The sequence below is a fragment of the Lontra canadensis genome, unplaced genomic scaffold (genome assembly GCF_010015895.1).
Source record: "Lontra canadensis isolate GAN:19392208 unplaced genomic scaffold, GSC_riverotter_1.0 scaffold56, whole genome shotgun sequence".
In the NCBI taxonomy this organism is placed as follows: domain Eukaryota; kingdom Metazoa; phylum Chordata; class Mammalia; order Carnivora; family Mustelidae; genus Lontra; species Lontra canadensis.
Genome location: NW_022631050.1, coordinates 5807001 through 5821870, shown reverse-complemented (window position 1 = coordinate 5821870; position 14870 = coordinate 5807001). Strand labels below are relative to the sequence as shown.

The 14870-nt window shown below is 37.8% G+C and overlaps 1 protein-coding gene across 6 annotated transcripts in view; it reads right to left on the bottom strand.

Annotated features, from left to right (window-relative positions):
- Positions 1-8386: 8386 nt before the first annotated feature.
- KLHL24 (kelch like family member 24) overlaps positions 8387-14870 on the bottom strand; it is a 40809-nt gene continuing 34325 nt past the window's right edge. For 5 of the 6 annotated variants that reach the window (XM_032875465.1, XM_032875466.1, XM_032875461.1 and 2 more), the window contains one exon: positions 8387-8801. In XM_032875465.1, coding sequence (XP_032731356.1) covers positions 8601-8801 — 201 coding nt within the window. In that variant the 3' untranslated portion in view covers positions 8387-8600. Of the gene's footprint in view, positions 8802-10672; positions 10712-14870 lie in introns of those variants that run through there. The other variant, XM_032875464.1, reaches the window with a different exon arrangement.

The window sequence follows — 14870 nt, the reverse complement described above, 5'->3', positions numbered from 1 at the left end:
AGAGAGCCATTAGATGCTAAAATCAAGTGAAGGGAAGAGGGAAAGAAGGTTGGATAGGAACATCCCGCATTAGCATGTAGTTTAATAAAGGTTGGACAAAGTAGAATGGGAGTCATGGAGCCAAAATCCACCGTCAGGAGAGATCTGTCTTGGGACTCCTGGGTGGCTCAGTAGGTTAGGCCTCCAACTCTTAATTTCAGCTCTGAGATCAAGCCCTGTATTAGGCTCCGTGCTGGGCAGGGAGCCTGCCTAAGACTCTCTCTCTCTCTCTCTGCCTATCACCCCCCTATCCTTCTTAAAAAAGAAAGAAAGAAAAAAAAAAAAGAAGAGAAAAGAAAAGAAAAGGAAAAACCTATCTTTCAGGAACACATGTGCCTTAAGTAGCCCTACCACAAGACATTGGCTGGGAGCAGCTGGTGTGAGGTGTGGCCTCAGTGCAAATGTAAGACAGATTTCAAAGCCACCAGCTGGGGCCTTATTTGGTCAGTTATGCTCCTTGTAGTTGGAGGCTGGCCAGGCCCATTTCCATGGCTGCCATACCATACAAGAAAGCTTTTTGAAGGGTTGCTTTTGCTTTCTCTTTGGTTTTACTTCTTTTGTTCACAGGGGACCCTGAATTCCTGTAAAGCCCTACCATCTTTGGTATCATCCACCAAATCCCAGCAGGATGGAGTGTGTGTGTGAACAAATACATTTGACCAACGAACACACCTTCCTTCCTTCCTTCCTCCCTCCTTTTCTTCCTTCCCCCCTTCCTTCTTCCCTCCCTCTCTTCCTTCCTTTCCCCTCCCCCTCCTTTCTTCCCTTCCTGAGAGAGAGAGTGGGAGGAGAGGCAGAGGGAGAGAATCTTCAGACTCCCTGCTGACAGCAGAGCCTGACTCTGAGTCAGGGGTTGATTCCATGACCCGACAGATCATGACCTGAGCCAAAACCAAGTCAAGGCTTAACCTACTGTACCACCCAGACACCCCTAAATGTGAACTTTTAAAGTCTTTTCTTCCCCCATTTGGACAAGATGCCTCCCTTTATCATACTGTCTCTTAATAAAAGGGTATCAGCACTCAAAGCCTAAACTCTTTGGACTGATTCCTCTTTAGCTCTTTGGTTACAGTACACATGCACTGATTATTATGTTTATCAAACTATGACTCAAAAATCCTGTTTTAAGGTCTACTATTCTGAACAGGATCTTGTATTACCATAAAAAACAGAATTAATTGGTGCTTTTACTCACTAATACATTAAGTCCCTCTGTGCTTTGTGAGTCTTAGGTGACTAACAATACAAAGAGATAAATACTACTGAGATAAAAGTTTAAATGTTACTCATAGTTTCTCTAGAAACAAGAGGCACAGTATGTCATGCAGAGCCATGGAGAAAGCACCCGTGTCAGGAGGCAGAAAGAAATGAGGGGAGAGCTTAGGTTGGAGGTTTTATTGGCGTTTCCATGAAAAAGTCACGGCAGGGCAGGGTAAACAGTTTAAGATTGACTAGTTTTAATAATTCCAGTAGGCTTCAGGACAGAGCAGCTGTTCTTAGTTGTTTGGTACCTGACCCTGGAGTGACTCAGAGTAGGGGAAATATTGGCCTGGTGTGTGAGAGTTGGGGTGGAGGTGGTTGGGGGAATAGAGATTGTTTGGTTTATATATGAAAGGTAGGTTTGCTGACAAGTTGGTTACTGTTTCCAGGAATTAGCTAGTTTTAGGAAGGGCAGTTTCTCCCAGCAAAGTCCCCTAAGATGTCAAAATATCATAAAAACGCATGAAGCAAAAAATAAAGGCCTCAACAAAATTAGGAGGAAAACCATGCCTTTTTTGATTTTCTAAATCTCCATTAAAAGTTAATTACCAGGGGCGCCTGGGTGGCTCAGTGGGTTAAGCCGCTGCCTTGGGCTCAGGTCATGATCTCGGGGTCCTGGGATCGAGTCCCGTGTCGGGCTCTCTGCTCAGCAGGGATCCTGCTTCCCTCTCTCTCTCTCTCTCTGCCTTTAAAAAAAAAAAGTTAATATCAGAAAAGCAGAAGGCAGGGTTAGCCCATTTTTTCCCTCATTCCATTAAGAGTGCACGTGATTTTTTCCCTTAAAGCAAGCTCTATGTGGGGTGTCTAGGTGGCTCAGTCAGTTTAGCATCTGCCTTCAGCTCAGGTCATATCACAGATCCTGGGATTAAGGCCCCACTGGGCTCCCTGCTCAGAGGGAGTCTGCTTCTCCCTCTCCCTCTGCCCCCACCCCTGCCCCCCTGGCTCATGCTGTCTCAAATAAATAAACTCTTAAAAAAAGAAGAAATAAAGTAAGCTCTCTGTGTTCAATGTGGGGCTACAACTCACAACTCTGAGATCAAGAGTCCCATGCTCTAGCGACTGAGCCAGCCAGGCGCCTCAAGAGTGCAGGTGATTTTTTAAAGATAAAATTGAAAGTACAAGAGGCTTCTATTCTTTACCCACTGTCCAAATATTTTTATTTTTTTTCAACTCCTTCCCTGCTTCTACATATTGCATTTTTGTCCTGAACTAGCTACATGGACAAGGAACTGACATTTATGTTCTCTTGTGCCAGAACTACTCACCCTTTAACACATATCCCATTAGCTCATCTCCGTACAACAAGCCTATGAGGTAAGTATCATAGCCTTTCCTAGAATAAGGAAAGTATGGTTCAGAAGTTAAATGGCTTTATGGTAGAGCACTGGTTGGAATCAGGTCTGATGAAGCCATGTACTTTCCAGGGGTGACTACAAAGGGATTGAGCAAAGGAAAAATTAACATGGATTATTTAAGAAGCACTCTAACGTGCCATCTGATTTTGATGGCACAATTTAAAAACTAAATCTAAAAAGCTAAGCATTACATATGCCCTGTAACATACTTACAGCTTTCCAAAATTTTACTTTTGTTAATGTAAAATCAGACATTACCTATACTGTAAATAATATGTCCTTTCTTTGACATCTGAAAGAAAAAATCTTTACTCTTAATATTACTTCAGGGATACTTTTGAGAGTCAAATCAAAGAACACTAGAGTACACATGTTATGGGTAACTTTCTGGTAATTAAAAAAATTTTTTTTGAACATTTTCACTTTTTTTTTTTATTTGAGAGATAGAACACAAGTGGGGTGATGGGCAGAGGGAGAAGTAGACTCCCCGCTGAGCAGGGAGCCCAATTCAGGGCTTGATCCCAGGACTCTGGAATCATGATCTGAGCCAGAGGCAGATGCTTAATCGACGGCACCACCCAGGCATCCCTAAAATTTTTTGTGGATAGGTTAACACTTCCATGTGGTTCAGACTAAAACATTGATTACATGCATTTTTATACATAATTACATATAATTATATATAAATATGCAGTGGCATTTCCTTTTTACCTGTTCTTCAGCCACCATTTCATTTCTTCATATACACTAATGTTTTATTTATTCTTCTAATTAATTTATGGACATACCAGTAAATATTCACATATACTAATATGAATCTCCCTCCATCCCTTTTTTTTTTAAAGGTTTTATTTATTTATTTGACAGACAGAGATCACAAGTAGGCAGAGAGGTAGGCAGAGAGAGAGAGGAGGAAGCAGGCTCCCTGCTGAGCAGAGAGCCCGATGTGGGGCTCGATCCCAGCACCCTGAGATCATGACCTGAGCCGAAGGCAGAGGCTTTAACCCACTGAGCCACCCAGGCGCCCCCTTCCATCCCTTTTTATGCATAACCTTTTGGATGTATTTAAAGTAAAACAAAACAAGGTTTTGGTAAACAAAATTTAATACAACTGTATAGTCAAATAATAATGGTTAAAGGACATTTTATTAGATACAACTTAAAAAATTAAACTATGCACAAAGTATATTTAAACAAGACATGTAAGTATTAATGTGCTACAACCAAATTGAGAACAAAGTACAAAGCATTTTTTTTTTTTCCACCATGAAGATTCTTGGAGCCTCTCACTGAAAGCAAATGACAGTTGGCTACCATAGGTCTGTACAAGTTGTAAAGCATATTATGCTTTTTTTCAACTCTGTAATTGTTGTCTTAGCTCCAGAAATTCTAAAAAATTTAAATAAAGAAACTCGGGGTGGTGGGGGGGAGGATGATGAGGAAAGCAAGAGTAAGAAAAAAAATAGTGCATAAGGATGGAACAAAAGTAAATATATTTACTTTTCTGACATTAGATGCAGATACTGCAAATGATGTTTTCAAAGGTTTAATCAATGTTAGATGTTTGTCTAAATATCCTAAAAAGCACCTTGGTAACCAAAACAAAACCCTCAAATATAATAAAACTCCAAGCACTCAACAACATTTCTTAACATTCTTGTTCTGCCAAGTAATCACATGGTGCTTATTAAAACTTTTAAGAAGGGGAGTTTACTTACTCTGTAGGAAACAAATATGAAACACATCTAAGGTAAGCTTTATTTAGAATGAAAAAAAAAAAAAAAGCTGAAATAGCACTAGAGAACTTAAGGCACATAAACAAATTCCGATGCAGTTATTCTGAAAACATCAAAACAAATTTTTTCTCTTTGGAACAATATATAAAATAAGTTATGACTACTGCTGTTTTAAAAAAAAAATTATGATGATCATCTTCAGCACTAAGTAAATTTAATATCTAAGGCAACCACACAAACATAACACATTCATAAAAAACATTAAAAAATGTGAAGTCTGTTGAAAATGTCTCTGGAATTATCAATTCACACTCTGGCTCAAGTGGTTTCTGATGTCTAGCATTAAATGTGACAATGAGTAGAGCTACCTAGTCAAACCTACTTAAAGGCCAACCAAATCGCCCCCATTCTGGTTACTTGATATGGTGAATTTATTAACTAAAAAGAATAATGGGGTGAGGTGATGTAAACCTGGATTTTGATATAATGCACAAGAAATTCTAGTAAGGCCAAAATTATGTTGAGGTTAACTTGTGTCTTGAGTTTAGTAAAATAAAGGCTTCCATAGGAAACCTTTAAGAGACATTATCTTATTACTTGGCACCACATAAATAGCTATCTCTTCTCTTTGAAAATATAGTCTGGAGATGTCTTTTCCACACATAAATTTCAAGACACAAAAGGCACACACAACAATTCAAACCCTCTCTTTTCATGTATGGGTTCTCACAGCAATTTCTTCTTTTTTTTTTTAATCTATTGCCATATCCAGACAACAGGAAAACAAAACAAAACAAAACAAACAACACACACCTGGTTTGCATATTGACAAAAGTAGTATAACTGAACCTTTGTCTTTCCTGAGTTTCAAAAGGGTATATGACAGTAGAGATACATAAACAATTCGTATTCACTAAGAGAAAAATGTATCAGTCCACAAAACATTTTCATTTTTCTAAATATAAAAGAATGAATGTTCAACCACCGCCTGTGTGAAGCCCCTTTACCAAATTAAATTTACTCTAGGATCACGAACTGAAGGTTATATAGTTATGGCACTTTAAACACCCCAATAGGCCAAAATGACAAGTTAATACCCTCCCTGAGTATTTACATCACTCTTCTTAACACCTGGTTTAAATGGAGGAAAATATCTATATTTCAGTCATCTAGGAAAACAGAAGGTTACTGAAGACTCAATAAGCTACTATTTCATACCTGTGCAGTAGTCAGTGGGGAGATTAAATTTGAAAACAAAGGTCTACTGTTTTAAAAATTAGACCACTTTATAGCTCACTCATAGACAGGAAAACACACGTCCATGGACAAAAAACAACTATACTTTCTTGTTAATCTACTAAACATATGCTTGAATTCCTTTTCCCACTGAGGTATCACAGCTGGGTTTAGCAAACTCATCTCTACCTCCAATTTGTTTTCTAATCTTGTGAAACCTTACGTATTACACAGATTCTGACTGTATATAAGTCATTATACTAATACTCATCATGTACTTCAAAATTTTTTTTAAGTAATCATTATACCCAATGTGGGGCTCAAACTCATGACCCCAAGATCAAGAGTTGCATACTCCACTGACTGAGCCAGCCAAGTGGCCCTTATCATGTACTTTCAAATGTAAAAAAGTATTATAGAAATGCCCAAATAAAAATTTCTGGGATTGAAATTAAGTCAACTAATTCTTATGTGTTTTCTGATCATCACAACTGATCAAATTCTTGGTGTTTGTATATATGCATGTACATGACTATGCTATCTACCTATACATGTATATACATACATACTAATCCAAAGGCTTATATGAGCATCTCCTATCAAAAGAAAACCTGTCAACTATGTGATGACAGTATAAATATAATCTGACACAATTTGGCTGATGAATCCCTTTTGATATATACTAATTATATCCTAAAATTCTTTGATCAATGCTAACACTGTTATCAACAATCAATAAAGGAAGATAACTAGAGTATATTAAAATATCAGCTGAGTAATTTCAAAAACTGTTAATTTCATAGAATTCAAGTGAAGTTCTTGGTGGCCTACTTAATTTACACAGTTTTTAAATTATGTAGAAAAAAATGAAACAATATTGGCATGAGGTCTATGTTTAAACAAATTGTTTTATAGGATTTCATTTCAAATTTAGTACAACACACGGATAGTAAAAATAAATGTATAAAGAAATACAAGTAACTAGTTAATATTTTTACAATAGACAAAAGTACTACAATACAAGTGATCTTGAGAGTTTTTTGTGTGTGTGCGGTGTCTATTTACGTATGGGCATGATCTTATGAATACACATGAAAATAACAAGTATCATTTGTATAATCCTCAGCATTTACAAAACACTTCTCATACCTTATCCCAACTGCTGCAAAGAATCTCTGAACTAAATAGGTTCCATTATCTACAATAGGTATAATGCAGAAGTAGATGTTTACTTCAGAATTAAAACAAGTATCCCAATTGTATTTACAATTGTCTTTTCAACGAAAACAATAGAAAACTGTTTCCTGAATTGCTCTGATAATTATCAGGAAAAGGTACATGTCATTTCAAATTATGATTTGAAAAATTTAATTCCCTAAACATTTATAAGATCTTTAGAGTTTTCCTCAGAATTCAGATTCCAGCTAAATTGATGCTGATGCCATACAGTTTATTAGAAATCTCTGTATCATCCTAAGATGAGAAAACAAAATGATTTATCTATGTTAGGTTTTTTATTACGAACTTATTTTTAACAGATATCGGGTGGTACTATGATCATACATTTGCATCATCTCTCCTGTGACAAAGAGTATATAATTATGATCTGAGACAACAATAGTGCCTGGGCAGTCGAAATCCAGCAGGCTACCCGGAACACCCCTGGAATATCCCCTAAAATGTTGTAAATTATGTCTGTTCACCCAGGAATAATAGTAATCACTTATGCTACAGTTCCTGTCATTCCATTTGCCTTAGAAAACATTTTACATTCCTCACTGAAAACTAGTAAGCTTATCAACTAGAGTTGAAAAATCTAGACAAAGGCAATTTGAGAATGTTGACCAGTATTTTCCACAATGGGTACCAACTGAAAGATTTATCTTCAAAGACTGCAAATACCACTGTTAGTTTTTTTTGGATAGCTAATTTTAAAAGAAAAATGGACCCACTGACAGGTGGTCCCGCCTTTATCCTTTAAAGATAACTCAAGTGTGAAGACTCCAAGATTTTTACCTGTTCACTGGAAAGGAGGATAATGAGGGAAGAGGTCCTCTCCCAAAGCACCATACTAATGAAGTCAAACCCTACTGGGCTAGGGAGAAAATTTTTCCCTGTTTTCCATAAAATAATATTGCAAAATGGATTTCAACTCTCTTGCCAGGTTCTAAAAAGGTGTTCTTTAGAGGATTTAGAGATGATACAGAGGTATTTTGAGAGCCACAGTGGGTTGTTTTTCCCTTCAAGGTCTTACATTATTTTTCTTAGGAATTAACCTATAATTTTATTCCCCACTTTAGGGGCACTTGCTTTTCTATCTCCTACCCAATGTTCTTCCAAAAATAGGTTTAATATAAGACAGCAATTCTAAGAAGTCATGATAATTCAGTATTTTATCATATTCAAATTGTTGTCATTACATTTTTATCAGTTATTGAAAAAAACCTTCAATAAAATTTATCAGTTTGGATGTATTTTTAGTGAAAAAGATTTTTTAAACTGATTTCTCCCCTTTGTAAGCATTCTAAGCATTATGTGATTTAACCTAAATGAAGCCTAAGTCATGCAATTTTCTATACATATATGACAAAATAAGGAATATACAGGCTTACAGATAAACGCATATCAATGGAGAAACCATTCAGAAATTCCTAAAGGTTACACAGGCAGACATTATTTCCTATTCCACATGAATTTCTTACAAATACTTACAAAGTATTTTTTAACCACTATTTTATATATTATATTATATTTTAACCACTATTACCTTCAACAACAAAATTTTTTTTCCAATTACAGGAAAGACTTTATTACAGTTTGAAAGATCGATATTTCAGGGGGAAAGGCACCACAATTATTGTCTTTACTTTTTTGTGTACATGGCACAAAAGGAGATATGTCAAGTTCCCACTCTGGAGTTCTTAAAACCTCTCATCTTGGATCAGTGTGGCTTCTTGGGTGAGGTATCCTGGCTTTAGAGCTTAAAGCATTTTTCATTGTATCTATGTATAGTCACACAACCATGATAGGACACTGGCCTGGGCATTGCAGCCACCCCTGTGATGATACTTGTTGCAGGATCATAACAGAGAATAGTGTCTGTGGCTTCTCCATTTTCCCGTCTTCCACCCAGGATATATATTTTACCATTACACACAGACATACCACAGTTTTCCTGTTGAACCAAATACATAAAAAAAAAAAAAAATTAACTCTGGAAGGCAAGGGATTTAGTAGCAAGCTGAAAAGTAAAATAAGACAAGCTTTAGCAGACAAAAGTCATGAAATAAGCTCCCTTTTGTTGAACTCCTGCTCTGTGTGTGAGTGCTAGATAATTTTGCATGAATGAAATGTTAAAATAAAATGTATGTTATGATTGGGGCCAAACGCAGGAGGTGAAGTGGGGGTAGTGGACTGAAAGAAGGGTTTTAACTTAACAGTAGTTGAACAAAAATATTTTCGAAGAGTGTGGCTTGCTTCTCCTATTACAGGGAGGTCCTTTATTACAGCAAGTGGCTATTACATGACCAAGGAGTAGGAACATTATTCAGTATGTGGGATTACCCACAAGCTAAATGAATGAATGAGAGAAAGACTCAAAAACAAATTAACAAAGCACTGTTATTAGGGGCCTTGGCTGGGTTATATAAACTCCCCCAATAATATTTTACCTTTGCACAAAATGGGATTCTTAGCTGAATTTTACTCTTCTCTGTCAATAACATAATTACTATAAGAAACAAATATTCTTGCAAGGATGAGGGTGATTCTTCCAAGAAAGAAATTACACTAAAACTGTCTCCCTATCTCCTGGATCTGGTTATGCTGCAGGTCAAACATTCTATTTACATTATTATAATTACTCAATTACTTTAATTCAGAAAGTTATTGCAAATTACTATCATCCTGTTCCTATATAACTAACAATGAGATGGGTTCTACCAATCAATACAATAAACATTTTTACTTAACTAGATTTGCTGTGTATATAAGTTTTGCTTTTTTTTTTTTTTAAGATTTTATTTATTTATTTCAAAGAGTGAGCATCAGCAGGTGGGGAGGGAGTGGAGGGAGAGGGAGAAGCAGACTCTCGGGTGAGCGGGGAACCCAACATGGGGCTTGATCCCAGAACCCTGAGATCAGGACTGGAGCTGAAGGCAGATGCTTAACTGACTGAGCCACCCAGGAACCCCTAAGTTTTGCTCTTAAAGAAGAAATTAAATCTTGGTAGACTTGTATAACAGAAGGTAATATCTTCAGGTCTAAAAGAATTCATGAGTACTTGAAAGTACCTATATGAGAGTTTATACATACCCAGAATAACTTGCCCCATTATCATTAATGAATGACCAACTTTTATCTGGAATAATACCCATGAATTATACCAATTATGTGCCAAACTACATTTTTCATCTAAAGCACAGTGAGCCCTTTCTATAAACTCTAAAAAGTTCTGAATACAATAAAAAACTGCATCATCCTCAGTTTTCAGATAGAACCTAGCCTACAGTATTGAACCTTACAGTCACTTTAATGATGATTCTTAAACTATTATAATTATAGGATCTTATTACAATGTCATTTCAGGTAATAATGCTCAGAAATAAATGAAGCAAGCAACCTTGAAATCAGTTATTCCTTCATATCAGGAAATTACTTGTATTAGATACAGTAGCTTATTTCACTCTATTAGAATCTCAAAAGTTGTGACAGCTAGTAAGAAAAATAATTTATTGGGGCGTGCCTGGGTGCCTCAGTCAGTAAGCGTCTGCCTTCAACTCCCAGGGTTCTGGGATCAAGCCCCATGTCGGGCTTCCTGCTCAGCAGAGAGTCTGCTTCTCCCTCTCTCTCTGCTGCTCCCCCTGCTTGTGTGCGCTCTCTCTCTGTGTCAAATAAAGTCTTTTTTTTTTTTTTTAATGGAAAAATTGGGGCGCCTGGGTGGCTCAGTGGGTTAAACCTCTGCCTTTGGCTCAGGTCATGATCTCAGGGTCCTGGGATCGAGCCCCACATCGGGCTCTCTGCTCAGCAGGGAGCCTGCTTCCCCTTCTCTCTCTACCTGCCTCTCTGCCTACTTGTGATCTCTGTCTGCCAAATAAATAAATAAATCTTAAAAAAAAAAGAAAAAAGAAAAAAGTTTGACTCAAAAAACTGTCTAATAGGAAATTACAGTTGATTTTCCCTTTTTCACCTATAGCATTAAATGGTAGGCAAACACTTAAAGATGGTTCAATAATTACCTACCAATAATGCTTACAAAGATATTCTTCGATTCTTTTTTAAGGATTTTAAGATCTTTTTTAAGATTTTACTTACCTAATTGACAGAGAGAGAGAGTTCAAGCAGGGGAAGCAGCAGAGGGAGAAAGAGCAGCAGGCTTACTGCTGAGCAGAGAGCCCGATTCACGGGCTCGATGTGGGCCTTGGATTCCAGGACCCTCGGACCATGATCTAAGCCGAAGGCAGACGCTCAACTGACTGAGCCACCCAGGCGCCCCTACACAGATATACTTGGGGTACTGGTAGTAAGAATGGACTGAGGAGAAAAGATAATCCCAGAAATCTCAGTATTTTTTGCTTCAAGAAATTTGACGTAGAATATTTGATTTGGATTTCAATGATTTTGTCATCATAGATTTAATATACTTCTGAGCTAAGTGTTTTTCCTTTGAAATTTTCAAAGTCACTGTTATTAATTAGAAAAAAAATGTACCATTTGTCCTGTTGCTTTTTCATAGCTTTATCTCAACCATGTAGTTAGAAATATATTCATTATATGCCCTGTATTATGATAGATGCTGGAAATTATCTTCCTAAATTGTTATCATTTTCTATAGTATAGTCAAGTTCTGAATGAACAGTACTTCTTGGTGAAAATGCATTGTACTTTTGGGGCGCCTGCGTGGCTCAGTGGGTTAAAGCCTCTGCCTTCGGCTCAGGTCATGATCCCAGGGTTCTGGGATAGAGCCCCGCATTGGGCTCTCTGCTCAGCGGGGAGCCTGCCTCCTCCTCTCTTTCTCTGCCTACCTCTCCACCTACTTGTGATTTCTGTCTGTCAGATAAATAAATAAATAAATCTTAAAAAAAAAAAAAAAGAAAATGCATTGTACTTTAAAATATCCACTGTAAGGGGCACCTAGGGGATTCAGTCGTTAAATGTTTGCCTTCGGCTCAGGTCACAATCCCAGGGTCGTGGGTCCCACATCAGGCTCCTTGCTCAGTGGGAAGTCTGCTTCTCTCTCGCCCACTCCCCCTACTTGTGTTCCCTCTCTCGCTCTCTCTCTGTCAAATAAATAAATAAATAAAATCCTTTAAAAAAATACCCACTATAAGCCAATAAAGATTAGCTTTCATTAAAGAATTCAGAAATTGGGGCATCTGGCTGGCTCAGTTAGCAAAGCATGTGACTCTTGATCTCAAGGCTGGGAGTTTAAGCCCCATGTTGGGGGTACAGTTTACTTAAAAAAAATTTATAAGTGTAAACACTTGTCACACAGATGAATGTGACTATAATATGGGTTTCTATACGGTAGGGCACACCTCAGCTCTACGGACTGTTCTTTCCAGGAGAGGCCACTCAGCTAGAGAAATGTGATTCATTTTTTCTTAACTGTGATATATGAGGGATAGAAGATTATACTCCCTCTGTACCATGAAGCTGAAGGTCATATTATATTTCCTCTGTACCATGAAGGTCTTATTATGTCCCTTTCATCAGGTGAGGCAATGTTACTTTGAATACATTACTAATTAGAGATTATACCTCAATGTCAAAAACTTTAGAAAAACGGTGTTACATTCAAACCCTATTCATTTTCTTTATAGTCTATATCTCTTACACATCTTGCATATAAGACTCTTAAAATCAGGTCCCTTGTTACTGCACTGTCTCATTTGTTTACTTATTCAATAAATATTTACTGAGCACCAATTAATGCAAGATACATAGAAAATGAGTTAGAAAAAACAGTATTCTCAAGAAGATGGAATTCTGATATGGAAATAAACATTTATACCCATAACAGATTATGACTGCCATAATATAAATGCAAGTGCAGTGACAGATCAGAAAAGAAGGAGATCAATCCTGAACAGGGAAACTGCAGTTTGTTGTAACTATGAAGTGGTCCTTTGAAGAGGAGTAGAATTACAAGTAGAGAAGATAGAAAAGACATTAGAGTCTGAGAGGGCATCATGAACCAAGTCAAGAACACGTAGGCTCTATACAGCAAATGCAATTTAACAGACACTTAACATAATTGGGATGAAGTTGCAGAAAGTGAATCTGAAGAGACAAGCAGAGGTCAGACGACAGAAGGCCTAGAATGAAGTGGGGGAAACTTGGATTTTATTCAGTATGTTTCCAATCAGAGAGAAACATAGTAAGAATTATGGGAAAATAACCAGTGGCAAAATGGAGAGAGAAGCAAGACATTAAAGAACACTAATTAGAATATTATTATTTTTGTTTAGGGAAGAACTGGTAAGAACTTGAACAAAGCAGGAACTACAGGAATGGAAAAGAATAGGAAACACTCTTGAGGACACAGAACTGATATACTGAATTCAATTTAGGAGAAAGTGAGGTAACTCTAAGAAATTAAGTCTAGGTATGAAATAATAGAAAAATACATATTGGTCTTGCTCCTAGTTCCTGATATAGAGCTCCTAAATCCCTTGGAATTTCCCAAGTGGTAAGTCTTTTGTTCTAAGGAGGCGATTGTTGGTAGGCTTCTGGATGGGAGGGCTAGTCAACAAAAAGATCAAGCCATAATTATTATCTTAAAACTTTCATCCCCACTTGCCATTCTCTGGAGAGGGGAAAGGGGCTGGAAATTATATTAATAACTACATGATGAAGCCTCCATAAAAATTCCCCACATACAGGATACAAACAGCTTCTGGGTTAGTGAACATATCCATGTGCTAGGAGGGTGGTACACGTCAGCTCCAGGACAGAAGCTCCTGTGCTTGGGACTCTTTTGGACCTCACCCTATGTGCCACTTCATCTGTATCCTTTATGATATCCTTTATTATATAATAAACTGATAAACACAAGTATTTCCCTAATTTCTGTCAACTGTTCTAGCAAATTACTGAACCCAGGGAGGTGGTTGTGGGAATGTTAATTTAGAGCCAGTCAGTCAAAAGTACTGGGGGACAAGCTGGAACTAGCGGCTGGTGTCAGAAGCAATGGCAGTCTGCTGGAGAACGGAGCCCTCAACCTGTGGAATCTGGCGCTAACTCCAGGCAGATGTGTTGGAACTGAACTGAACTGTAAGACATTCAGCAGGAGATGGAGAATTAGTTGGTGTGGGAATAAATCCACATATCTAGTGCCAGAAGTGTTGTGAGAGTAAGGAAGATCAATCCTAAACAGGAAACTGCAGTTTGTTGTAACTATGAAGTGGTCCTTCAAAGGACCTTTCCATTCACTAGGTTTTCCATTAACCAGGTTGTTTGGAAACAGAAAAAGCAGGCTTGGGGAAGAAGTTGAATTCTGTTTTAAGTTTGAACTCTTGGGACACCATAAAAAATATCAAATAAGCTGGGGCACCTGGGTGGCTCAGTGGGTTGAAGCCTCTGCCTTCTGCTCAGGTCATGATCCCTGGGTCCTGGGATCAGGCCCCACATCGGGCTCTCAGCTCGGCAGGGAGCCTGCTTCCCCCTCTCTCTCTGCCTGCCTCTTTTCCTACTTGTGATCTCTGTCTGTGAAATAAATAAATAAATAAATCTTTAAAAAAAAATCAAATAAGCAGTTGGAAATTTGAGTTTGGAGCACGAGAGAGAGGCTTTAATGAAGATAAAAGATTTGAAATTAGTACTGGGCAATAAATGTGACCGCTCAGGAATGGAGTATAAACTAGGAAGCAGGCAGGGAAAAGAGACTCAAGGAATATCCATATTTAAGGGCTGGACAGAGAAAATAAGAGAATATGGATGAGACTGAGGAGATTATTAGTAATGACCTCTGAGAAAATAACTCTAGACTAGTACATTGGTAGATCTAGATTTCCAGCATTAGAGCCATCAAGCATTTTGGTGGTTAGAAGGAGGGTAGGGCCATGAATCAAAGGCTGAGCAGAGGCTTTTTGGGAGGCAAGGGGTGGAGGTGGAGTAGGGGTATAGGTAGTGTGCATGGATGAGACCTAAGTCCAGCCATTTCTTTCTTTTTTTTTTAAGATTTTACTTATTTGACAGAGAGAGGCACAGTGGGAGAGGGAACACAAGCAGGGGGAGCAGGAGA